Genomic DNA, 27,129 nt, shown 5'->3' with positions numbered 1-27,129 from the left:
GAGCCAGGTGAGAAATTCACCTTATCATCAAGTGTTTTCTGTTTCCCTTATGAATTAGGAGATCTAATGGAACAGAGGCAGCAGGGGCAGATTTTTACATGAAGAGAACTAAGTCCAAACAGAACAGTGGTTCTTTTATGGATGAGTTTTCTCACAGTTATAATAGGACAACCCACTGGCAGACCCTGTAATTGTTAAAATGCCAGGCAGTATTACCAAATGAACTGCTCTAATGCAGTTCAGCATCTGGAAACACAGCAGAATCAGTACACAAACTCATTCAACCCTTGATGATAGAAAGGCATTATCATTTGTAAGTGACAAAAGGAAGGCGCTGATTTTAGTCAAGTCCTTTTCTTTCCATTGTTTCCTTAGTTATACTTTCCATCACATTTTTCTCTCACTTTTCCAATCACTGTCCTCTGTCTTCTCTCTGGCACCAGATCTACTCCTAAATTCATGACTCTAGGGCCACCTTCTCACTCTGCTACACATCACTCTTCTCCAGCTCACTACATGACCTGCCTCCACTCCAGCTGCCTTGGACAGTTATCCTCTCCCACCTCCACCAACCTTGACAGCTAAAAGAAGTTCCAGAATTTCAAAGTGTGAGTACTACCATAAAATATTACCCTCAATTAATACATAAATTGAATAGCAACAATCAGCACTCTTAACAATGAGGGGAAAAACATCATGCCAGTTAGGTTTCCATTAGAAAACTAAGCCAGAACCGTATTCACTTAAAGTGCTATTGAAGGAATACATCAAGCTCCCTGAAAGCACCGGGGAGTTGTTCTAATCTCTGTGCTTCTAGTCTGACCCAGATGAATCCCATCATAGCTAAGAAAAATTAAAATACAAAATCTTTGTTTCTTTAGGAACTGAGAGAAACCTTGAGGAACACAAGCCTCTAAATATAATTTCACTTTATCTAATGGTGTTGTACTCCACATGGTGCTTTGTTGTAGCCATTCAGAAGAGAAGCAGAAAAATGCAGAAATGATTATGAAGTGGAATTTCATACCAAGAGCAAATTACACCACTTTACACTAGGAGAATATCTGCAAAGAGAAGCAGTAAATGTTTGGGCACAATGCAAGGTGGCAGTTTTAATAAAGCCCAAACAATCTTGAGAACTATTATCCGCAATAACTTTCCTTAAACAAGATTATCACAGCAGAGGCTTTTGGAGATGGCCAAGATAAATATTTTTTCGAAGAGAATGCTGATTTAAATCCATTATCCCAAGGAATTTTTGAGTGGCAACCCTGGTGTAAAGGCTACCATTTATTATTTGTTATTTTCAAAGCGGCTCTTGACACCCAATGGGTAGGAGGAAAGACAATGTGGTGGTTGTTGTCACCACATGTCCACGAAGAACTTTTCATTTAATGGACTGCTGGTTGAGGCAGGCAATGGTTGGATAGAGGTCATGGACAGTTCATTGGATTATGAACTCTGCCAAAAAAAAAAAAAAGGCAACTAAAACACTGGAAAAGAGGGACACAACTTACACAACATGCAAAGGTTCAACAAACAGACAGTGCTTTCATAGACATATAATTTCCCTCATATGTACAGACCCTTACATATGTGACATTCCCGTCAAGAACATGAGACTGACCACAATAAACCATCTTTTTTTTCATCCTACAAATACAAGCAATGTTTATTTAGATTATGGCTTCTTTACAATATGACAGGACAGACATTTAAAACCACATGTCTAAGTCATCCACTTTTACTTAAAGGCACCTTCACACCAGAGTAACCTAGGGAGTTTGTACCGAAGAAAGGGGCCTGATTCTAAAGGTGAAGGATTATTGTACATATTTAAGAGTTCATTAGATCACAATTACCAATCTGATAACACTGTTACAGCTCTTTTGTTGCACCAACCCCTGAAAATGCTTTTCAGATGAGGGATTAGTGGCACAATAGATGACAATGACTCTTAGTTCTGTAGCTGACTCCAGTCTGTGACTGCATATGCACACTGAAGGCTACCTCCTTCACTCAAGGGTCCCCAAAATCCTTACCTGCAAGAAGAAAAGTATGCCCTTACATTTGTATTACAAATTTCCAATTAAATAGTAGCAGGGAAAATCTAACTAACTGCTCAAAAGATTTCAATCTCACCTATGAAGTGCCCAAAATCTCTAGCACATTAATATGTATGCTGAGCCTGTGGGCATAACTCTACAGACTGGACCATAAGCTTTCAGCATGAAAGGAAATGAAACCTTAGTTAATCTTCAGCTCTCCTTCTCTCCTCCTGCAACCACAAGTATCTTTCTTGGACCAGCTTCTGCCCACAACAATAAACAGCATAGTCACATGCTACACTCATTTCTGCTGGAAGCCCTTATTAATTATCTTGCCTCCCTCTACTACTTTTACCCAGTGATTTTAAGTTCTACCAGTACAACTATTAACACCACTATGTTATAAATTCAAGTACTGAGATTGTAGTAATAAGGGTAATGTTCTTCAGTTATCATTCAAACAAGAAGTCATACTTTAATTCTTCACACACACACATTAAAAAAACGAAACCAAACCAAAACCAAAACAACACCAAAATAAAGAAACAAACAAACCCAAAACAACCAAACACCTATTCAAGCCCTTTGCCCATGTAAACATACAGTATCTTTCAGCTATAGGGAGGAGCTTTACATCCTAATGGAACATATCCATCTATGGACCCAATCCTGAACGCTGCCTGTGACCTCAACAAACAGCAGCTATGAAGGACCAAGGACTATAAGTGACCCTATCCCGACACTTTAAAACTGAACACCAGACTTTTAAACATCTAAGAAAATCACTTGGATAATAAGAATGGAAGCATTGATAGCTGCCATTACTGTTTTAATGGGCCAGAAACAAACATTCGCTTGGTTTGAATCCAGGGGACAAAGAAAAACAATGCTGCCAAGCACACTTAAAATGATAAACTTAATATGCCAAGCATGATTATTATATAATTGTGAACTATGAAATAAATACCATTTTCAAAAGTATAACTGTTGCATAGGACAAAATGCACCTCAAATAATTTGCCCCTCAGAAGATTTGATTTCTGAAATAAGAGGTCAAGGAAGAAAGAATCAAATAGAAGAAAAAAAGACGCAAATTCAGAAGAAAAAGGGTTAATGTTTTGTTTCAGTCAGTGTTATACCAATGCCAGAATTACAAGGGAAAGACTAAAAAGAGCCAATTTTTTTCTTTATTATTATTCTTTAAAAGAAAAAATCATGCCTATCTGTCACAGGGTTGTCCGGGCTGGAAGAACCGGCAGGAACCTCAAATTCCTGACCAAACCCTCTTCCACACAATGCCTCCTGAATGGAAGGAACCGAGGCCCGGCAGAGATAGCCCCCTGTCAGGAACCAGCCCTGACGTTTGCGGACAGACGGGGCTGGCCTCGCAGGATGTCAGAGCAGCAAACTGCTGATCGAGATACTGGGTTTTCACACACTCCCAGCCTGGATGTTTTGCTCTTCAGGTAATTAAACAAGGAAACGGGGCTGATGTGTACGAGTCTGACCCCTGCGCCGCGGCTCCGCGGTTCTGCACATCAACTTCCGCACCAGCCGCCCCAAGCACCGGCAGAGCCTTCTCCTGCTGCTCCTGCCTCTCCCGACACCGGGCTTTAAACAAATCCTCCTGGAAATGTCTGCTGCTGGTCCCTCCCCCCCCCACCCCCAGTTTACGAAGGGCTACATTATTTGCTCTGTTCCACACACCTTGATTTCTCATTAAAAAAAAAAAAAAAAAGGAAAAAAATGAAATAAATGGGTATACTTGGGTGTAGCTGTTCTTCAGCCAGCCATTCAAAATATTAAATTACTGGGGGGAGGGGATGAACAGACAGAAAGATGAGACAAGGGATTCCCAAATTAATGTTTAGTTTAAGGTCATTACTCAAAAAAATCCTGAAACATATTGCCAATTTTTCCAGCCAACAGCCAGACATTCACTTATTTAGAAATAAAATTATTCTGATTTAAGCATTATTGAAGAGTCTTTGTCTTGCAAGTGGACATAAATCATAGACATAGGCATTAGAAAAATAGACCAGTGTTTTCTCTTTTTCCCCAAATTTCAGAAATGGGAAAGGGCAGGTGTTACCACCTATACTTGGCAGAAAACCCTACACAAGGCTGCTCTGTGACTGACCTAGTTTCTACGCTCTTTAAAGGCTATTTAAACAAAAACTATTTTTAAAAAGGTAACACATTCCTACTTCTTTCTGAAAAATCCACAGAATAGAATATTGGCTGAAAAGAGAAGAGCCCAGAAGAAAGAGGAGTACAAAAGCATGTCTGCTTGTCTGTGTTCAACACAAAGAACATTAAATGAAAACAACTGGCACGCTGCCAAATTCCTATACAGGCAAAGAGATTCAAATAAATTGATTTCACGCATCACACTGACCTGGGATCAGTGAGCAGTGGTACAATACACTTGCTGCTCCATGTGGGGCAAAGCCCATTAACGTTATCAGAGACACATTACATTGAGGGGGAGCAGGGAGGGGGGGCACAGAGAGGCAACCCAAACTCTGCGAATTCAGGGGGAAAAAATCACTTTGAAAAAGGAACTTGAACTGGAGCACTTGGTTTCAGTTTACTAATAAATATATCATATTGCAAGAGTTTGTCCTCTGCTCACCTCAAAGGTTTCAAAGACCATATTTTCAAATTAAAATAAATACTAATGTCAAACACACACATTCCCCTTACATTCTACTTTTAACACAGTTGTTCTCAAACTCACTTATTCTCTGTAAATTTCCTCCTTTCCCCATCCGCTAGCATTTTATATAGATTATGGGTTTTTTTCTTTGTACTTCAAAAGCTGGATTCTTGCCCAGGATACTCTTACTGGCTCAGAAAGCAAGCTGGAGAAATTGGCCATGCTCTCAACTGGCCCAAATCAACCTGACCTAGAGAGAAAAATGCTTTATTTGCAAGGTAGCAGCGAGCAGGGCACCAGTGTACTTTGCAGGTCACCCATACATGCTCCCACATACCAGGGAGCTGTCTCCAAAGCATTACTTTGAATTTCACTCTCTTGCTAATGTGAAGTAACCCATGTTTGCTGTGGAGTCTCTCCTTGTCATCCTGGCTTTGTTTTTCATTAAGCTCTCTCACACTCCACTCCAATCAAGAGCAATGCCAGCAAGCCACAGGTGTGCACCACATGAACAGATGAAATTCTGACTGGAAGTACAATTCACTGTCTATAATACAGTTGCATACTCTTTTGCATCTGTGGTATGTTTGAAGGGGACTTTATTTTCACTGTACTCCTTAAGATACATTGGTAAGCAAACAATTGTTTTGAAGATAAAAAAGGAAGCTAAGAGAAGATGACTTTGCAATAGCAAAACAAAGATGACGATGCTTGAAAGGGGTCACATCAGCTGAAGTAGTCATTGCTACAAGAGGCCATTGCTTCAAGGAGGCAATAAACACCTTTTTTTTTTTTTGCCTTTTACTCCAATTTAGGCTCCAAATAGCAAGGCAAATCTTCTTGGGCACAGCAAAGTCCATATTAAGTTAAGCTCAATGTTGGTTTCATCTCTAATTATTTAAAACTGAAATTTAAAACAAAAAAAAAATTGAAAATGTGGAGCTTCTTAACCATTTAAGACTAAAATTTTTGAGCATGTCACAAATACATCTAGATGTAGACATCTTACCCAGTCACCTCAATTCAAGTAAATGTCAAAATGGGAGTGGCTAAAGATCTAAGAACTGTTAACCACCACTGATCACTCTCTAAGAGCTACAAAGCAGTTTTGAATTCTTCATTACCAAGGTGAAAACTATACAATATTGTTAACTCTGTAAGAGGTGTCACAGAGAGATGTGTTTATTTAGGTATAAGGCTACAACTGATAGAACTGCACAGGGAAGGGAATCATGCAGTATACAGCAACTTCACCATGGCAGAGATGTGCCTGCACCCAGACAATACAGAGAGCACAACCTGCACAACAACAGTGAACAGGAAGGATAAGGTGCTGTTCCCTCCTTTTTATGAATACTTCAGCAACCATCACATCAGTTGGACTTTATAGAGATGAAGTGAATTTTAGTCATGTTAATTCCCTTTCTTTAAATTAATGGTATTAGAAAATAAGCCTTTCTCCCAAGTTGTAGGAAATTTCCATTATCTTGCATATGCTCTGATAGCAATAAGGCACAATAAACTTCCCATTAATATGCCAGCACTGCATGCTTCAGGCATGACATCTTTACTTTTACATTTATTTATTTTTAAAATCCTTTATGAAGATCCATATGGCAAAAGAAACCAACCAACAGCCACCTGTACAGGGTACATTTGCACTTTGAAAAATATGACTGTAGATAGTGAAAAGGAGAAATTAGTCAGAAGCTATACACTGCTAAATAAGCAAAATCAAAACATAAGAAGAAACCCTGCTAAGATTATTCATTCTCTTCCAGTGCTGCCTGAGTACATGAAGGTCCCACAAAACTATTTATTTGTTTTAAACTGAGATAGGAACTCAAGTTAGAATGCAACTTCATTTTTATTAGGATTTAATTTTTTAAAAATATGTTCACACTGGTGCACAAAACCTCAGGCCTAGCCCTTTGCTACAAGGTGATGTGCAGAGGCTCCCACTGGCTCTTTCAGCTGTTCTCCATCTCTCCACACCCCACAGGCAGAGCAGCATGGGCCATGGTATCTCAGGTGGGAAAACAAGTAATATGATCAAGGCTGAGCTACCTTTAAAACTATCCAGGGCAAAGCCAAGAGTACTCAGACACCATTCATCTTATTTTGGACCATACTCTATCAAAGTTATGTCAGGCGATATGGTCCAACACTGAGAAAGAAAATTATCCAAGTGTTGGAAAGCACTTAAAATCAGTTTAGCAGTGGCTTGCCATCCAGACACACACCATTTTAGAAGAAAAAATGTAGTTACAGTAAAGACAGGAACGACTGCCATAGCTTATCTAGAAATTTTGTCCAGCAATAGCAGATTTACTTTTCTAGTACAGTAAAAATCTTTGCGCACAAGAAGCAGAAATATCCATTCTCATTATCATCTCAATCAAATTTATCACAGATTCCCAGTTTGATGCAATGAGCTTATCAGAGGATTCCACTAAATTACAAACAACCATTTTGCCAATGTGATCACAACTATCTCTTAACCTGGTTGCAAATACTATTCCAATTCACGGTTCAGAAAACTGAAAGTCACTATTTCCACAACCCAGCCAAGTACTATTGACGTGACACATAAAGAGCAACTATGTCATTAAAAACAAAAAATAATGCCAAAGTTTAAAATTTCACGTGGATTTTCTAAAAGTCAGGACTGATGTATTTTATTAGCATTGCAGTACTCTTTTCTTACTTGTATTAAACAAGGACAGCACCTTCCTTGATCTAGACAGACTCTTTGGAGCTAAAGGGAAAGATTTCTTTTTTAATTACAGTTTACAAGGCAAGGTACAGTCATTATATACACACGAATAACTTCTAAAAGGTATTCACATTATAAAATCAAATATTTTTCTGTTCCTTACCTTGACAAAATTCAAAGTTCCCTTTTTTCCGGCAGTCACCTATCACTAAACTCAGTGCTCTCCAAGTGTTTCTTTTGACAGATATCATTCTCCACCAATCGCTCTGCTAATTTCCTCTTTCCTTTTCTGACTGGGACAGATATTATGTTCACCAGCCCAGAGATCAATCTTTTCTATTGACAACAACAAATGAAAAAAAACAAAAACAAAAAAAGCATATATCACAGCCAGTTTGAAGCAGCACACCCCCTTCATTTACATGATAATAGTAGTCTTAAATAAAAAGGGAAGACAGAAACATTATTCTAAAACAAGTAACCACATTTTCTTAGCTAATATAAGGTAGTACTTTAAAACTGTATTAATTCTTCAACAAAAGTAGTTTCATAATTTGCTCAGTTAAAACAGCTTCAAATAGAAGGCAACAAATTAAGGGCAGCCTATATTCTACCCATTAGTTAATTCTGTAAAAATGCTTGGGTTTAAATATATTCACATAATATAAAATATTACATACTTTACCTGGTTCAACAGAAGCTCTAGAGAACCATTTATTAAATCAAAATGTTTACTAAAAATAGAGATCTTCCAATTTACACATCACTAATGCTAAATTGGATTTGTAAGTTGTAACAGCAAACACATTTAAAGAAAGGCAGATCAAAAAGCTATTGATATATTTACAAATAATCTTCTCACTTTTGAAAAGGCAATTTCCCTCCCACTCCAACACCTAAAAAACCTGTTTATTTGGGTTACACAAATACTCTGCCATTTGTATAAGTCTGTATCACAATGTTGTCAGTTTTTCCAAGGCATTAATATGCTTTTCAGGGGTTCATAATTATGTCAAGACAGAAAGTTTTTTCAGAGCCAAGCACACACAGTTATGTACATGCTTCAATCTGCAATGACTGTTCAAGTATTTCGGGACATCAAGTTAAGCATGCACAAGGATCCAGCCGCAGCTCATGCATCTAACCCAGAATCCAGCCCCAACCCTCTCCTGCACTAGATCTTTCTGCAAAAAAAAATTCATTGCCCAAGGGCATTTGCAAAAGATCACATTTGTGTTTCTGCTAGGAACTTCAATCTTTCCCACAAACAAGAACCCTTCTCAAATCAAAACAAACCTTCCCAAGTTAAAGTTAAGGTTACAGAACAAAGGAATTCTCCAAAGTCCTTTCTTTCTTTCCAGCGGTCGTGGTCGGACATTTCCCCCGCAGTCCTGAGAGAAGCCAAAATTCCACTGATTTCAGTGAAAACAAGTGGTAAGGACTGCAGGACTCTACCCAGAATTTGGCAACTGTGGAGCTCTCAAAGTGACACAACTGCCTCTGGCATTTGGAAAATAACCTCCAAAATGTGGTTAGGACTCCACAACTTGGGTACAATAACTACTTTAATAAAATTATTTTTATTTTGTATGTAATTCTCTAGTTGTCACAATGTTCTCACATAGGCAATAAATTTACCTTTCAGTTGTGCCCCTAGCATGAATTGTGTACTTTTCAATTGCTCAGACTTTTGCGTAACACTTTAAATTTCCATAAATGCATACAGCATTCTCTGAATTGTTGTTATTGTTTGATCTGATTTTTATGGCCATAAACCCATAAATCCTACCAAAACTGAAAAATTCTCCACTGACCAATTGGCCCTATTAATTTCACTGAGATAATTTAAACATTAAGTTTTCTACCAAGTGACAACAGCACAATCTGGCTGAAATACTGTCTTATAGTGGAATACATCATATTTTGGATTCAGAGTTACACATTTGTAAAGATATAGTCATGTTTTGCTAACATTTTAATTTGGTCACTAGAAACAATTATGGTCAAATATGTTAAACTATGTAATATATAAAAATTCAATATCTCTGCTGAATAGCATACTCATTTTCCATAGCTGGTAAAAGATTTTAAACATCTTACTGTAAAAAAGTTCTTCTTTAAAAAAAAAAATCTGTCATCCACTTTACAATGAAGACATCACTTCAATTTGCTACTCTTCCTTTGTTTCAGGCCCATGTTAATTTTTTCTATTTGCCACATTTTCCAAAGTGATGGATGCATTTTGCTACACTAATTCTACATTCTACACTAATCTCCTGCTTTAAATGTATTTTTGCTTCCTGAATTGTAAACTGATGCTGTTGTTCGAATGTACATGCAAAACCGTCTAATGTCTGAACTTCAGTGAAAGCAGAATGCCTCAAACAATTTGTAGTCTTACATGAGTGTTATAAAAAAGGATCAACATGTTGTATTACCATGGAAATTTTGAAAAACATACTTTCCCAAACAAATATTACTTTTTCTCAATGGTATGAAGTAATGAAAACCACATGTGTAAATCTGCGATCCGTGCAGTAGTTCAAGCTGCAGCTAATAGAAAATACAGAGAGTGAACTCTGCCATATAAAGGATTCTTGTTACAGAAATATAATGTGAAAACCAGATGCAGACAGAAAACCTTAATCACAGATGGGAATGTAATCACTGGCATACAGAACACTTTTTTGATCAATCTCAACCATATGAGAAATGTATTTATTTTCTAAGGAATGCAATAACTCTAGAGAGTCTTCTATTTGAATTCAGTTAACCTCATATTCACAGTGCTTTTATCTTATATGTGTAGAGAAGGGGGATATAACCCGAGCCAAGACTTTAAGAAGAGCCATTGGCCCTGGCAAATCATGCTTGTATCAGCTTATCTTTCAAGGAATTAATAGGATGTAAAGACTACAAATATCAGGATCAGCCTCAAATGAAACGAACCACCATTGTACTTCCTAGTACTGCCAGAAATCCCTTCATCACCTAAGCACTTCCCCAGTCAAATTTTCCCTTTAATATGCGGTTCTTCCGAAATACAATGTTAAGAGCAAGCACACTGTCGCACTCAAGTTCTGTGAATCAGAACTGGAGTCCTACAGCAAAGAATCTCTCTCTCTTTAAAAGCTGAAGAGTCATCAGTTCAAAAACAAGTTTACCTGGGCCTTCCTCCTAACTGCTGGAAGTCCCTCCACCCACACAGCCCCCGGGGGTTAGCAGGGAACAAAGGAGCACAGCGCAGGGCAGCTATCCAGCCACATCAAGTGTCTAAACTGTCTTTTACTAACTCTACCGAAGCAGGACCAAGGTAACTCCTGTCAGTTTTCACTGCTGGTGACATCACTATTACCGTAGTAGTAAATGCATCATGTAAAATAGGGACTGACACCTCAAAGTGCAATACATATTAAAATTTAAAAAAAAAAAAAAGAACCACAAGCAAAACCAAAAACCCCAACTTCTACTCAGAAATAAAACTTAAGAGAGAAAAGGCATTCAGAGATGAGGCCCCCATTGGGTACCGGCAATGGCAGTTTTATTTCCTGGCAGCCCCCAATCCCTGCTGCACCCACCTCCTGGATGCACCCGGTCTACCCAAGAATACACAGCACTGCCTGACTGTCACAGTTCACAACTGAGCTTATTAAGGTAACCTAAAGTTGGTATAAATTTTATAGCATAATTAAGTAACACAAATTGGTAGCTGTTACACCGAGGCAGAGAAGGGATGACAGAAACTCTTTGAGAGGCACAGGGTAAGCAGATTCTCCCTCTCTGTTACAGCCTCCAAGGCCATTTGCCATCATCTCGTTTTCGGTGCCTGCAGTAAGAGAACACAGTCACTTCAGTACCCTACCACACGCGTCCCAGAAATAGCACATCACAGGTGTCCATCATACTAACTCTGCTGAAGTTCCTGTAAAGATGCTTTCTTAATTGAATGCCTGTAATGCTAGGTGAATTTTGAAGTCTGCTACTTGTTTTTTACCTCCCATGTGAGTAATTACCAAATCATTTGATAAAAAACTTCGATTCCACCACTGCAACAAAACAGTTTTTAAAGCATCTTGTCTCTTCTCAGACTTAAATTTAAATTTCTGAGACTGCAGCACTAATAGATATCACAGAAGTCAACATTTAACACTTAAGTAATATGGGATGGATATGCCTGTCTCATTTCTAAACAAGCATGCCTAGATTAATAATAAACTTTGGCCAGATACATATTTTCATTTGCATGTTTTTCATATAGCATCATCATCATGTGTGTGTGTAGAGTGCTAAAAATGGAATGAAATCTTCCAGCTGAAAACAGTTCCACGTGACAAAACAGAGAGGGATCCTGAAAACTCCTGCTTCATGTCATGTGCGAGTGTGTGTGCCTGTGTCTTTTTTTTTTTTTACTCTCATCTAATTTCATCTGTGAGAGACTGTCCCTAGAGGACAAGACAAGAGAGAACCAATTATATCCAGCAGTTGGTTTCTCCAAAATGAAGGCATCTGTTCCATGCCAACGACTTCCACACGGAAGAAAAACAGAACTTTGAAGGCATCTGCGTTCATGGTTGACAGTTGCAGATCTTAGGGTCTACTGTAATTGCCCAGCTGCAAACATGATTTGGTTGCTGCTGTTGTCAGCTGATCTCCTTGCACTGAAAAGAAGGGAGCTTAAATAGCAAATAGCTGGATAAAAATCAGATATTCTTCCACAATACTGACACCTTTTCTCTTCTGAAGGAGGTATTTTTCCTAGTACAATGGGTTTGATGGAAGTAAATTGCAAAATGGTTCTTAAACTAACATTTTAAAAAATATTCTACTTTAAAATGCTATTCTTTAAATAAAGTACCAGTCCAAGCACAATGTGTTCATTATCTGCCAGCATTTCAGGCTGGTATTTTCTAAGAATGATTCAGAAACCAATGTGATTCACCGACCACATAATCCTGCAGCCCACCTTATTTAGTCAAGTAGTCTCAGTAATATCAAGAGTACACCTGAGCAGAAGCTCAGTTTTCACCCCAAATGCATATGGCAAATAAATAACTAGTATATTTATTACTTAACTCACATCACTTCCAACATGAGTGAATTATTTACAAAAGACACTTCAAAGAAACATTACTGGTAATTCAAAATCTGGCTTACAGCACTGGGTGCGCACTCACATTTGCAGTGAGATACTCAGCAATGCTGTGCACCTTCACTGCTAAAAAAAATCAAGCAAGCTGTTAACAAGAAGCTCATATAAAGTAGCAAGACCCGAACTGATTTTCCAAAGCACAGGACTGATGCCATTTAGAGAGAGATCCATGGCTACTGATGGTGCGGTTGCAACAAAGACAATTAAAACTGGCCTAAGCAGAAAATGCACTGACATTCTCCATCCTCAACTCACTCGATAAAAGTGGATCAGTTTCCAGAAATATTTCATGCACCTCTTGAGTTTTTGTAGTTTGCTTACCTAGGACTTTTTATGAATATCTTGAAAGAAGGAAAACAGTGTATGATAGGGAAATAAATTTTTAATAGAATTCTTTGTTATTCTGCTGGATTCCAGCTGCAATCCCAAACATACTCTGTAGCAACAGCATTCTGCCCTCCCAGCCAGGTAGCCACTCAGCTTAAAAAGGACAATAAGGATTCCCAGACAGTCTCCCTTGCTTGGCACATACCTCAAATTATTATGAACACCTGAAGCAGTGAACCTGGGGGGACACAGTAGGCCTGACACTTCCTGACCACTTCTAAATTCCCTCCAGGAAGGACAAGAGTTGGGAGTGATGACAATTAACACAGCCACCTGTTTCCTGTGACCTCCTAAGGGGCAGACATGGCTACTGATGACTTGCTCTGGCAATGTCATTGAGGTCCTGCCCATCCTTCTCTTCCCAGGGAAGCCATGGAATAATAAAAACAATAGTGGCCAATAATAGCTCTGTACGAGACAGTGAAATTTGGGCCTGGACTTAAAAACAAATGAACAGACAAACAACAACAAAAAAAAAAGAAATTAACATCAGAAGCTCCCCAGCTGAAGAGGTGGGATCAATCAATCCCAGAATGTGGAAGGAAAATTACACATTGATCCCTCCCTTCTAAGTACTGTAGCTGGTATTTACTGTAGCTCTGAACTTCTCTGGAAGTCTGGGGCAGGCAGCTGGCTTAAACACAATTTGAAACAAATCTTGGGATACAAGTAGAGAATCCTGGCCCGATGGACTCAATAAGGATCTGCAAGCATTATTATGGAAGGAATAGGCTTTTTCTCTCCTTTATATGGCAGTCTTGTCAGGTAAGTCAGTGATTTGCAATTCAAAAAGAATGCCCTTGCTTTACACTGATACCTGAGTTAGTCCATTTTATTAGGGAGAGATCTAGATCTAAGTCTGAGAACCAATTTAAAAAAAGTATTGTCAAGATCACAGATGTGAGATGGGAGCACAGAAATCCTGAAGGTCCAGCTCCTCAAACTGGCATTTTAACTAAAGAAACACTGTCTTCAGTGAGAACTAGGTATGGGAGTACCACGTAAGATCTGAGCTCCAGTATTTCATTCAATGTTTACAAGCTCTGCTGATCCACGGAGTTGTATTAATTTATCATGGTGCACATTAAATGTGTACAACATTCAGAAACTACCTTGGGCTATTCAGTTCAGTAGGTTGGTTTCCTTGTCCACCTGTAGCATGCTTTAATACAGGCTGCAGCCTGCTTTTCCAGCATTAAGTGGTTTGTCATCAAGCTTTAAAATAATAAATAGTAGAGTCATGAAACAGGTTTTGCTTAATGGTTCCTGGAACTCAGTGACTTCACTCACTAAAACACTTCCTATAACATTACTCTTAAATACTTTTAGCAATGTCACCATTAAAATAAAATAAAAAATCATCCTGGCAGTACCATCCATTGACAGCACACCCATAGGTGTCATTATTCCCACATTTGTTGGCAGCTTTTTCTGGCACCATTATGCTTTAATGGCTCTGGCAACAAACCCCACCTGGATTTCAATGGAAGTGCTCCTTTGGAGCACTCTTCCCAAATATCCTTTGCAGCATTTTGTCTCCTCTGTTGCACCCTAATCATTCCATTTTCTGGCAACAGCCTCACCCTCTCGCTGTCAAAGCCTGAGCTGGTCTTGGGGAGTTCTCTTCCTGAACTTATCTAATGCATGTGTGATTCAATTTTAGGATGCATTTTCCAAGAGGATTTCAGGACAATATCTTAGCTGCTCAGGATGGATGTTCACTCACATCCCAGCTTTAAAATTCTTTTTACTACATCCCAGTAGCACAACGTGACCAAACCAATGGGACAGTAAAGCACAGACACAAAACCCTATAAATCTGATGCTTCATCAGAGAGTTTGTTAAACCTTGTGACTCCCAGAAAGCACACACAGCCTTAGTCAACATGCCACACAACCTGTCATGGTAACATTCAGAACTAACATTCTGATACTGCCATTACCGAAGTAAAAGAAGAAAACCAGAAAAGGTATTCCGAAAAACAAGCAATTGTGGGGGAAAAGTGGTGATTTTTTGGGGGCTGAATTGTTGGTCCTTTTTTTTTTTCCCAAGGTATCAAAATGACACCTGGGCCACAACCAAAAGGGGCACCTGTGGGGTCATCAGAAATCAAAAAATGTAGACAGCAGATCTCCAAATATAAGGCACTACAAAAGAAAAAAGCTGGCAATGCCTACTACTTATGCAACTGCATATTAACATCCAACATGGCAGACACACATAACCCTCCTAGAGCTCCAAAAGTAACTACAGCCTGGTACAATTTGTAATGCTCATAGATGGCCTCAGATGCTTGTCTGAATTCCTGGGCTTTACTCTCTGTAGCAACTTGGGTCTCCATAAATGATACCTATTTTATTACACACCACTGCCTGCCACCATGTGCATATTAATTCCACTCCACTAGGTGGAGTCTTCTGTCTTTCCAGTCTGCAACCTAAATTCCAAAAGAACCTATTATCTATCCTCCATGAACCTTGCACATTTACTTTACTATAAGAGCCAGAGTATACCTGTCTTGATAAACACAAAAATTAATCAAATGCCTTCCAAAATGATTAAAGAAATCATAAGCTATCCCATGAGGATCACAAATCAGCATGTTACAATGTGGGATCAGGCAGGAATATTGTTGCTGTACGGTTCTGTACAACACAACTGTACTTTCACAGAAGTTACATTCAAAAAATAATACTGAGTATAAAAACATATCCCTTAAATAAGTCAACACATGTCCAAAAACTACATATAAACAAACCCAAGTTTCAGAACTTCTATTAAATGATGCCCTCCTTTTCCAGGCATCCCAAAATGTGTTACAGAAAACGAGAGGGAACATAAAAGTATTCACATTTCCATTCACAACCAGTGGAGTTAAATATGGCAACTATTCAACAGGAACAGCAAAACTGTATGCAGTATTTCTGGCAAAGATTAAGAAAACAGAACACTCCCATTAATGTGTTCAGAACATTTAGATAAGAAAATCTGGACATGCAGCTATAATCTTTCTTTTGGGGCGGGGCTCCACCCCAACCCCTGTGCAAAGCACCAGAAAATCCCACGACCCAAGTAAAAAGCTCCTTGGTTTCAGAACTGTTCAGGTAGGCAGTCTCTGCTGTCACACACTGCGCCAGAGCGTTTGCTCGGCAGGATCTGCGAGCAGGAAGCCCCTCGCAGGCACGGAGCAGGAACGCGAGGCTCCCCACGGCTCTCACATCCCCGGGTCAGCCGAGGTAGGGCCTCCTCAGCGCCCCTCCTGCTGCTGGCAGATATCACCAGCTATTTAAGGCTACAGACATTTTGCCCCAATCGGCCATGTTTTCTGTAATATTTACTTCTCGTACATATGTCTATAACTATGTATACATCCCACAGAAGGTGAGGTTTAACAGGGTTAGCTTTGTTGGGGAAAAGAAGGTTTGGAGGAAAGGAAACAACTTTCATGTTGAGAAGATTTGAATCTAGTGACTGTCACGGGATGTAAACACTCTTCTGGGGAGGGAGGCTTTTTGTTATGTTTCAGGAGAGCACAGAGTTTTGGATAAAATCTGTATAAATAATTATCCCTCTGTCATTCAACATAAATTTATGCACATGTGTGCACGCAGTTATGCCGGGGAATACAAACTATAAAGTAGACATGCCACAGACTTCTAGACAACCTACCACAAGCACGGATCTCACACAGAATCCATTCTATATTTAAATTTCAGTTTATTGAATTTTAATTATTTCTGATCTGTAGATCACTTTGAGGAAAATCCCCCAAGGCCGAAAGTGTACAAATCCAATTGCAAAACCAAACAGAAGCATCAGCAAGGCCTTTTCCCATGCAGATACCCACCAAAAAAATTAGTTCCTGACTAGTAGATTAGATTAGAATTCAACAGCTAAAACCCATTCTAATATTAAAACCAGGTAATTCGCTATGTTGATATAAAGCAATAAAAGCTCTCATTCTATTCTACACATTTACTCATGTTATGTACACAGGGTTCCATAGATGTAACAGTGAATTATCCCTTCTTCATTTAGATTCTTATTTATAAAATTAACAAACACATATCATTTTCCATTAGGTTATTGTTGGGGGGTTTTGTTGGTGTTTTTGTTCTTTTTTAATTAAAAAGCAACGGTGTTATGTTCTCCAGAGATGCTTATGATAGAAAATGTATGCTCTACTAATACTATGCTTTCCAAGTCATAGAACTCACTTGGATTAGCAGCTCCACAACCATGATTATTTTTGTATATATGCATTCAAATAGACTCCATCATTTCATTTACCATGGAAAAACTTACACCAAAATCCCCATTAACTAAAATATCCTTGATGAGCCCAAACTTAAGATTTGCCAGTATATCAGGAATGAAACAAGCCAAAGAATGTTGTGTCATATACTGAACATCCTTTACATTGCTCAAGGTCCTCAGTAGTAAGTAAAGCTGTATTGCTGCAAAGGGGAAACAGCCACATGTCATTTTATGATACAATCATAATTTATTAATAAAATTATTTTAAAAGTATGAGTTAAATCCTTTTATCAACATAGTGGCATTCAGCTATCCAGTGTCATTTTTCGAGTTCAAATAGATATGGTCCTAATTGCATAATGCCATTTTATCTGCTGAAGATAAAAGTGCCAATAAACAAAAATGCATATTAGGCAGGAGATTTTTCAGAATAGATTTTTTTTTCAAATAACCCACTTGCATTAACAAAAGATTGCAATGGCTTCCAAATTATAGGGTGTTATTTTTAGTGGAAGTAGTTCAATATTCATATTGGAGCAGATGTAGCAGTTTAACAAAACAGCTCTTCAAATCCTGCACAAATTGAAAACAGGAAAACTGATTGCATTTTCTCTTATCACTTTCCTTTTCTGAATTGACACTTTTGGCCTTCTGAAAATTTACACATGGCTTTCATCTCAACAGCACCTGCTGATCAAACAGAAACCTAACATTTTCAGGAAAATGGTATAAAGGACTAGTTTTCTTTTTACCATCTTAAAGGGCATCGGCAGTCCACTTGATGGCAACAATTGCTGAGTAGATGGCACACAAAATACATTTTATATTTTCAGTCCACTTACTTTTAAAAATTAGTTAAATCGTAACAGCTCTTCTGTATTTGCTCTTTGTCTGCTTTAAATTAATTTCAGTCTCTATCTCTGCGTTAGCCTGATGGGTTTCATTCTACAGTCAGCTAGATTTTAAAGATGATGTGAAAGCCTCTGAAATAATAAACACATTGCATGCTCTGCAGACAGGGGTCTTCTTTATAAACGCATTTATATGCAATCATATAAACTGATATATACAATTATGCATTCATGTGCACATATTGCACAGACATTTCTTTTTATGGTGCTTATAGCAAGGAAAAATGTGTGTGTGTGTATATATATAGATATACATATATGCATGTATGTTTCATTCTGCTACAGTCTCACTGCATTGAATTCTCTGAGCACTGTTGTTTGAACATGTTGAGGTGAGAGAAATTCAAAGGGCATTTATTTATTTCAAAGTTGTTCTTTGTTTCCTTTGCAGTCTTCAGACTGGGAGAAGGTCTAGCAGATGCTCTAGAACTTGAGCATCAAGACTGGGTTGAGATGCTGCCATTGGTGAACATGGCAAGCATGCAAACAGCACAACCAGAAATCCTTGGGCTCCTGCAAAAGTTAAAGGTATCAAGTCATGTATATAAAAAATGACACATAAGTACCTTGTTATCCCATCTGCTTCTGTGCCTGTAAATTCTGAAGCTCAGCAGCAGGTAACAAGGACCATCTTCCTTTGTACATAATTCTAGGTGTAATTAAAGATACTCCTGAAACCTGCTATGTGTCAGCTTCTTAACGGATAGAGCCCTCACCCCCCTGAAGTACTCTGCTGCCATCCATTACAATTCTGCTTCAGTGATAAGGTAACCTGAAGGCAGAGATGACATACAGTAATATATGTGCCACTCCAGACAGTTGGTTCATGAATTTCAGTGTTTCATCATGCTCACTGAGGCAATCGCAAACTTGAAATGTCAATATGTTCAGTCAATGGAAGTAAAATAATGGGGCTCTATTGTCTTACCCTATCGATCTGCTGCTGTCAACAAGAATACATGCCTCCCTGGCTTTAAACAAATTTTAATTAGGCTTTTAGTTACCAGATCATATCTATATATCTATCTGTGCAAACACTTGACAAAGTGAAACGGCAGTATAAATATTTCAAACTTTTAAATATAAAGGTAATTGTTTAATGTAGCTTTAAGATATGACCACTGATAAAGCCGTTCGCTAAAGCAGCGTGCGTGCACGCACTGAGCATGCAATTCATTTTAATCTGGAAGAGAACTTAAAAAGCACCACCAGAAGTCCATCTGAAACAACAAAAAAGAAAGAGCAAAGAAGCCACTTTTCCTGAAGCCCGTGTCATCCTCTGCGGGGATTCTGGAAGTTAGGAGCCTTCACTGAAACCCCCCAAGGTGTGAGCGGTGGGTGCCCGGGCGTGACAGGCCGAGGCTGTCACATCCCCTCGGCACGCTGCCACCCCAGGCCGGGGCTCCTTCACCCCGTCCCGCCAGACACCCAGACACGGCACTCTCTGCTCCTCTGGGCTGTGTTTAAAGTGGTGTCCCTCAGTCACCACCTTCCTTCTGCGGCCACCTCCTCCCTCCCCGCGGGCAGCCCGGTAGGCGAGCCCCTCTCCGCTCCCCGGGGGCGGGGGTAGGCAGCACAACAAAAGGCAGATCCCGTCTCCCCGCCGGCTAATCTCTGCCCGTAAATCCCCCGCCCGCTCCGGGGGGAGATAATAAGTGGTTATATCTTCACTTCTCCCCGCGCCTATCGACTTGTGCAGCGCCAAGGGAGCCGGAGCGGGCCGGGCCGGGCCGGGCGCTGTGAGGCGGCGAGGGGTGTCCCCCCGCCCGCCTCTCCGCCTCTCCCGCCCGCGGGTGGAGATTTTACCTTCCGGCGGCGGGAGGGACGAGGAGGCGCCGGCGCGGCCCGAGCTTTGTGCGCCTCACGCGCCTCGCGGCTTATCTGCGGCGCAGGGACGGAGCATCGCGGCTCCGCGGCCCCGCCGGCGCGGGGGGGGCGGCACGGCGGCGTGCATCGGGGCGATTACGGTATCAGCGCGGCCCAGATGGCGGCTGGAGGATGTGCAAGGCAGCGGGGCCGGGAGCGGGGCTGGAGCCGGCCCGGGGTCTCCGGGGAGGCCGCCCCCGGCACGAGGAGAGGCGCCACCTCCGCGCCGCCCACCGGGGGAGAAGGCGGCGGTGCCCAGGTCTGCGTGTGCCTGCCCTCTGGCCGGCGTCCGAGCCGGCTCCGGCCCTGGAAGTTGCCCAGCACCTCTCCGGGATAAGGACCCTGCCAGGAGTGGCGCAGCGCTGGTTCCCCAAGGCTCCTCGGCCGGAGGTCGCCGCCACCCCCACTAAGGCGATCGTCCCAGTGAGTGCCTCCAGCCCAGCTCTCCTTTCACAGGCCATACCTACTGCTGCAGCCCGGCTCCCCCCTCACAGACCATGCCTACATCCCGCACGGAGCACGCCGGCCGCTGGCCCAGTACAGTCACAGACTGTACCCGCTCCCAGTTTGGCCAAGCTCCTACCTAATCCAGCCTGCTCATTGTCACGGTTGGCATAAGGGCCTGAACACAGCACTGCTGCTACAAAGTGGTGGCATCATTCACCAGAGGATGAGCGATAAAGAGTAGATCCCTATACTTCACAAGTCAGGTTCTGTGAAAACTGAGGGGCTATTTTGCTGGGATCCATCAAAGAGCACAGGGTTAGCACGAGGCACGGAAAGGGCAGCAAAGCAGCCTATCTGCCTACCATAAGCACAGCCAGCCAGCAGAATAGCTATGCCAGCACCAGGCACTCTATGAGCTCGGGTTTTAAAATTTCTAAAATGTTTCTCCCTGGGAATCAACACCTATTTGTTAGGAAACACATCTCCATTGCAGTCGGCCAAGGAGTAACCGCGAAGGAGGACAATGACAGCACGCTGAAGTGAGACTGGCATTGTTCAGTGCAAAACTCCTTCCAAAATCACTTGTCCAAGATAGCAGTTTATTCCACAAGAAAAGGAATAAAGGGAATTTGACGCATAATACAAAGTGAAAACCAGAACCTAGATGGGGGAAGGGCATGTGTGTGAAAATCATGTCACCGCAATGAATGTCAGATAAAAAAGGGGTCTGTCACAAATCCTCCACTAATCCAATAATGTGAAAACCTCTTGGTATCACTGAGACATAGCACAAGAGGGTTTTTTTATTATTTTTCATAAACCACTCTATATGTTTAGCCTTGGAAAGACCTATCGCAAAACCAGGACCTTGATTTTTCAGTGAAGGCAAACTGATTTTCACATGTCAAATTTACTATGCATTCCTCAGCCAGTATTTTTACCCTGAAGAAGAGCCACTTCTCCCTCAACTTCCTCCAGTTGTCAGTTGCGTGACAACCATATTTAGAGATAATCAGACAGGTCATATTACAAAAGTTAGTCAACTTGTTTGAAACCTTAGCTTCTAAACTCAATGGCATGTTCTACGCATTTCTAAAGAAAAGTGACTTATTAATTAATTCAACCTGCAAGGTAATACAGATTTCTTTCTGCATATGTTACTTCAAACTATTACACACAATTGAGAGACTGCTCTTTTTTGGTATTTCTGTTACAGAGCTTTTCCTTGAAATACATACATATCATGCTATGATTTAGGAACTAATTTAGGATCTGTCAGATTGTCATCTTGCAGAGCCACCATGTGCATCTTATGTCTATGTTGACCATACTTTTATTGCTCAAATCACAAAATTCTAAAAAAAAAAAAAAACTAATCCAGGGTTCTTCCTAATGTTAACAGTTTGCTATGAAAACACATTTAAAATAAAACAATGTGCATTAATAAAATAAATACAATCAGAATACAAATGTGTAACAGAAGTGGCGTTCCATAAGCACAGCTGTCTCAAAGTCCAAGCTGCAGGCTAGAAATCTTAATTTCAACTGACTCTCTTGTAATAATGGGTTACCTTCCTCTAAAGCGGAAAGTCCATCTGCCCCAGGCAGATAAGTTTTGAAGCATTAAAATAGATAAAAATCTAACATTTTCTTTCTTGCATTGAATATGTGAATTCTAGTGTGCTATAATGTGAGAATTCCAACATATGACTATTACGGCATAATATCTCATAGCTCAGCTTGTCATTACCTCACTTGTAATTCTTATGTTAATTATGTTCATAATTACTATAAACAGATGTGGTAGAAATTCGTGTGACCTTTTACTTCAGAATGCATTTCTCACTCTTTCCACTTTTTTTTAATAATGTAGGATATACCAGAGGAAACTATTTCTGACACACTCCGCATATATGTGTGTACATATTTAACATGAAACCATTTCTGCCTCATATTTCAGGCAAAGGACCACCTACATGCCAGTACATTGACATGAAAGTGATGATAACTGAAAAGTCTACCCTGAAACATACCCCTAAATAACTGTGCCTACAGTGAACCTTTTTGATTAAGCCTAGCTAGAGACATCACTGAAGCCTAGGACTTAAATGGAGCAGTGCATTTTTATTCAGGACCTTTGTTAATGCAGCAGTATCCTGCTTTACAACTACAAGTACATAACAGCCATACAGCAATTTATTTTACTCACAGACAAACCATCACTGTCTGTACACAAAACACATTTACAATAAAATCACCATGGATTTCATTAAGAGAAAGGCTACTCAAATTTCATTTCTTTGGACCTAATCTATAATTAGTGCGGACAGACAGGTGCAAACCCTTCTCCTCTACAGATGGCTACTGGAAATGGTGCAAAATAGCTCCTTCTGTTTAAACAACACACAGATAACCTGCTCTGCTCTTATCGCTTACAATTACCTCCATTATACTGAACTAATGTTTACTTTAATAAAATGTCCACTGTTGTCTAAATGTTATTTGGAAACTTTCATATCAATGGCAGAAAAAAATGAAGATGGAAGTCAATGTCTTGCAGATGAAAATTTGGAGGGGAGGAAATAAAAAAAAGCTTTTAAAGAACAGGATAGAGCAGACTTTGATTTTACGTCTGCTGTTCATTTTTCTTTATCCACAAAACCACACAGTCTGCTACTTCCTGATGTATGTGTGTTCCTCTGCTACCATATATTAAACTAATAAAGTTTATAGTATGAATAGGACAACTGCATTTTAAAAGCAGGTCTTTAAAAAGGAACATCTATGTGGAAAACCAAGACCCATTGCCTTAAAAGTTCAGCTTTTAAACCAACTGTTTTAGATCTCTGATGTGAAACATCATGAAGACAATGTAAGCTGGAAGCCAATGTTTTAAAGATTTACATTCTCATTACTTATACTAAATTCAGTGTCAGTTTCAACTTTTTTAATGTTATAGGTTGTTTTAAAGGCTGTATGAAAAAGAGCAGGCTGCTACTAACTACATGGATCAAGGGTTTTTTATGTATTCAGATTAAAACAATTTCTTTTCACATTTCTTTAGCCAAGCCATGAGAAATGGCCCCTTCAGAACACCAAATTCATGTTTTATTTCAGCTATTAAGTCTTCTTGATCTCTGCATGACAAGTTTCTGCAGAACAAAGAACAAGACCTTCTCTTCCACCCCTCAATCTCAAAAGTCTGAAGCTCCTGCAATAGCAACATACTGATATCCTTATTCAATTAGCTAAAGATTTAACAGTAATGGACTGTGGCAAGTGGATTTGAAAGTTGAAAATGACAATTGCAAGCCCTTTCTCCCATCACCCCCAATGCAAACACTGCAGATGCCTATTTCACCCAAAGCGTCTGGCAGTGAGGAGTTTGCAGTCTGCACAGTACCTCAGTGAGGCGAGCTTCACATTCAACGCCTGTCGTCTGAAGTTCGTTTCAGAGAAGTGAGAAACAGGATTTGACAGGGAAGAATGTCCTGAACTGACTATCCACTGACCAGCACTCCAGGTGGAGCTATTTTTCTCCCCCATTATTTCAAAAACAATACTCCCAGTATAAAACTCCATGTGCGCGCAGGCATACATAGTGTTAAGCATACACAGATGAGAGATACTGTGTGATGTTTTACTGGTCCATTATTTAGGCACGAAACAAGTTAACTTTAAGGTGGTCAAAAATGGTAGAAGGCAGTGTTTTACTTTAAAAGATTTTGGAAACTATTTAAAAGCTCAAAGCCTTTGAAGAAAAACAACTTGTGCAGCAGTTGCCAGGAAGCAGTGACCTAACACTGCTGTCTGCATTCCATTACAAACAGAATGGTTCTTGTCTCCCTGCAGCATGCTCATGGCTCAAGAACACAGCCGCTCACCCTTCTGCAAGCACAGGACAGAAAGAAGTCCTGCTATCATCTCTTGTACCCCTTGCCTGGCTCCAGCTTCCCAGAGGCACGAACGGATTCAAGAGTCTGTTGGATTTTTGGTGGAGTTTGGTGTTTTCTTGCACTGATACACGATTGAGCTTCTCATGACAGCAAAGGAAAATGACTCATTAATTGAAAATAGTAGCAATTTTACTGAAGGTTCAGGTATGGTGAAACTGACCTTAAGAAAGTTATCAATTATCAAACATAGTTATTGTAAGTTCCTAATTGAAAACCTTTACAGCAAATCTGCAGTGAGTCTCACACCTAACAAAGCCTTTGCCAACTTCATATTTTCACAGACTGTACAGTTATGAATGAGCCATACTCATGTCTTTTCCTTATTATCTTCCTATTGAAGGGGAGCCACAGAAACACCTAGTGCTAAAACCAGAATGCATAAACAAGATGGAGTAACTTTTTTACCATTCAGCCGAGCTGAAGGAAATTCCCTGATCATATTGAATTTCCTAAGGAAATCAGCCCAGAATAAACTGAATGAGGTTTTCAGACTTCCCATGGAAAGGTCAAGCATCAGCTTTAACAACCATTAGAAACCAGTTTCAATCCTCTCTGCTATCCAGATTCACTAAGCCGTTAACAGAAAAGCTGAACAGAAAACCTGGACAATAGAATTCAGCTCTAAAAACATCTTTCACATCTTGCCTCAAACTGCAGTTAACAAAGTTGCTTATTTAAACTTTCCATTGCATCTTGTCAGGATGCAGAAACTGAGACGGAAATGTAAGGCTTCAAGGGTGTAGTTAAATAAATTATACTCACCCTTAGCCCTAACATACTGTGTTTACAAATACAATAATTATGTTTCTAGTTACATGTCAATGGAAGATATTTTCTAAGTCCTTCAAAAAGCATGCAAGCATTACTGTAAGTAGGAAATAAGTCAAAACAGATTAGTAGACCAAAAATGGGGAGGGGGAAAAAAAAATCCTGCTTTGGTCAGCAACTCGGACCACCATCAGGGGATAAATCAATTTGCAGCAGCTGTGGACAGCCATTTAAGTCTGGGGCCTGAACAGATTAATTAGGAGAAGCGATGTTAAAAGTTAAAGGGGTCAGCGTTACATTAAGCACAGGAGTACTTGCTGGAGCAAACGCTTGGCTGTACATACCAAGACTCACAAGACATTCTTCTAGTTAGCCAGGGCTACGCCAGTAGTCAAGCGTTTGGCACTTGCTGCTTTTCCAGAGACAGCCGGCAGCTCCTGCAGGCTGATTTTAAGAAGCATGTACCCGTTCTCGCCCAGCCCTTGCCGCGCCGTGCTGTGCCCTCACCGCGCTCAGCATTGCCCGCACAGGCGGGCGCGCAGCCGTGCACAGCGCGCCTTGGGGCCGCACTGGCAAGCGAAGGCAGGCGCTTCCCGCCCGCCTGCGATTGTCAGTGGAAAACTTAGGCAGTTCTTTCGGTCAGGCTTGCTGCCGCGGACTCAGCAGATCGCAGCCCTCTCCCGAGCTGTCTGCGGGAGCTGCCGGCTCCCGGGTGTCGCGGCCGGGCGGCTGCGAGAGACAGATCCTCTTCGTGCCGTGATTTAGGGCACGGCAGAGGTAGGAGGGGGTGGCGGGCAGAGCCTGCTGTGGATCGGAAGATGGAGGGCTGCTTTCCCAAAGAAACCCGAGCGGCTTCGAGGCATCTGTTCCCCAGAGCGGCGATGCCGGAGAGCCCCCGGCTGCGGTCGGGCAGGGCGGTCCCGCCTCGCCCGGCTCCGGCTGCAACCTGGGGGGCAGGAGGGGGAGGCTGCTTCGACTCCCCATACCCTCACCCTCCCTCCTTTAAACTTATCAGTGAACTGAAGGAAGCAACATTTTAGCCCCTGGTTGGAGGAAGAACGATTTAAGACCTGGGTCCGATTAGTTACTTTCGGTTTCTCTCTAATATCTAAGGGAGCAGAGTACAAGAACGACAGCTAGTTCGCTATAAATTAACTCTGAAACGGAGTCACGAGTGCTCCTGCTAGGGTGGCAAAATCCTTCCCTGCACTAAACCAAATTTCTCAACCTTGGCACTAACAAAAGGACTCGAACTCCGCAAAAGTCAAAGGCTTGTCTAAATGGCCGGGTATATGGTTTTCATCTTTCCAATCTCCCTTATCAATGGCCTGTTGCAAATTTATGGAATCGAACCCTTCAGCACAGCCAGAGGAGATGACACAGTTACATTGTATGGCAGTTTTGGAAATGCAATCCCTAACGTTATCCTGTCGTTTTAGGGAACAAGCTATTTGCATGACCGCGGTACAGCTAAAGGAGACGTGCACCGCCTAAAATATTTCTTTCAAAATAGTCCGAAAAGATGTTCTCAGTGCTGCACAAACCTATGATTGCAGTGAAACAACAAGCGAAACAAAACAATCCCTGCAGAAATATTTCAGCTACTCCAACTCACACTGGCCACCACTAGAGCCTGGAGAGAGGGGAGGCAGGAAAAAAAAAGGCAAGTCCTAAATCCAGACAGAAATCTGACGCTTTGTTATAATATATGCCTGGGAGGGTTATTTTCTGCCAAAACTGGGTTATTTGGTTTCCGAGCTTTTGAGCAGTATCCGGGGTGCTAGTTTGTAAGCCGGGGACAGAGCGTGTAAGGCTGCATGCAGCACTAACCTGGCCCGGGCACAGCAGCAGCCCCGGTCCGCCTGGGTTAGTTACAGCCACGGGAGCCCCTCAGAGCCCGGGGAGCCCTACGGGAGAGGAGAAAGGGAGAGAAAAGGGGCTCGGGCTCCCCCCGCCCCGGCGCG

The 27,129-nt window shown here is 40.9% G+C and overlaps 1 protein-coding gene across 4 annotated transcripts in view; it reads right to left on the bottom strand.

Moving 5' to 3' along the window:
• Positions 1-27,129, bottom strand: part of RUNX1T1 (RUNX1 partner transcriptional co-repressor 1) — a 114,843-nt gene that overhangs the window by 87,169 nt on the left and 545 nt on the right. Inside the window, exon 2 of one of the 4 annotated variants that reach the window (XM_066565492.1) lies at positions 26,996-27,072. The exons of 1 other annotated variant lie outside the window; for it this stretch is intronic. Coding sequence is in view for 1 of the 3 variants with exons in the window: in XM_066565470.1 (XP_066421567.1) it covers positions 7,587-7,674 (88 nt within the window). In the remaining 2 variants the exon portion in view is untranslated. Of the gene's footprint in view, positions 1-7,586; positions 7,753-19,934; positions 19,982-26,995; positions 27,073-27,129 lie in introns of those variants that run through there. 2 more of the 4 variants (XM_066565502.1, XM_066565470.1) reach the window with 2 other exon arrangements.

Source organism: Molothrus aeneus, chromosome 1, assembly GCF_037042795.1.
Source record: "Molothrus aeneus isolate 106 chromosome 1, BPBGC_Maene_1.0, whole genome shotgun sequence".
Lineage (NCBI taxonomy): Eukaryota > Metazoa > Chordata > Aves > Passeriformes > Icteridae > Molothrus > Molothrus aeneus.
Note: the sequence above shows the minus strand (reverse complement) of the source record. Positions and strands in the feature narration are given on the sequence as shown.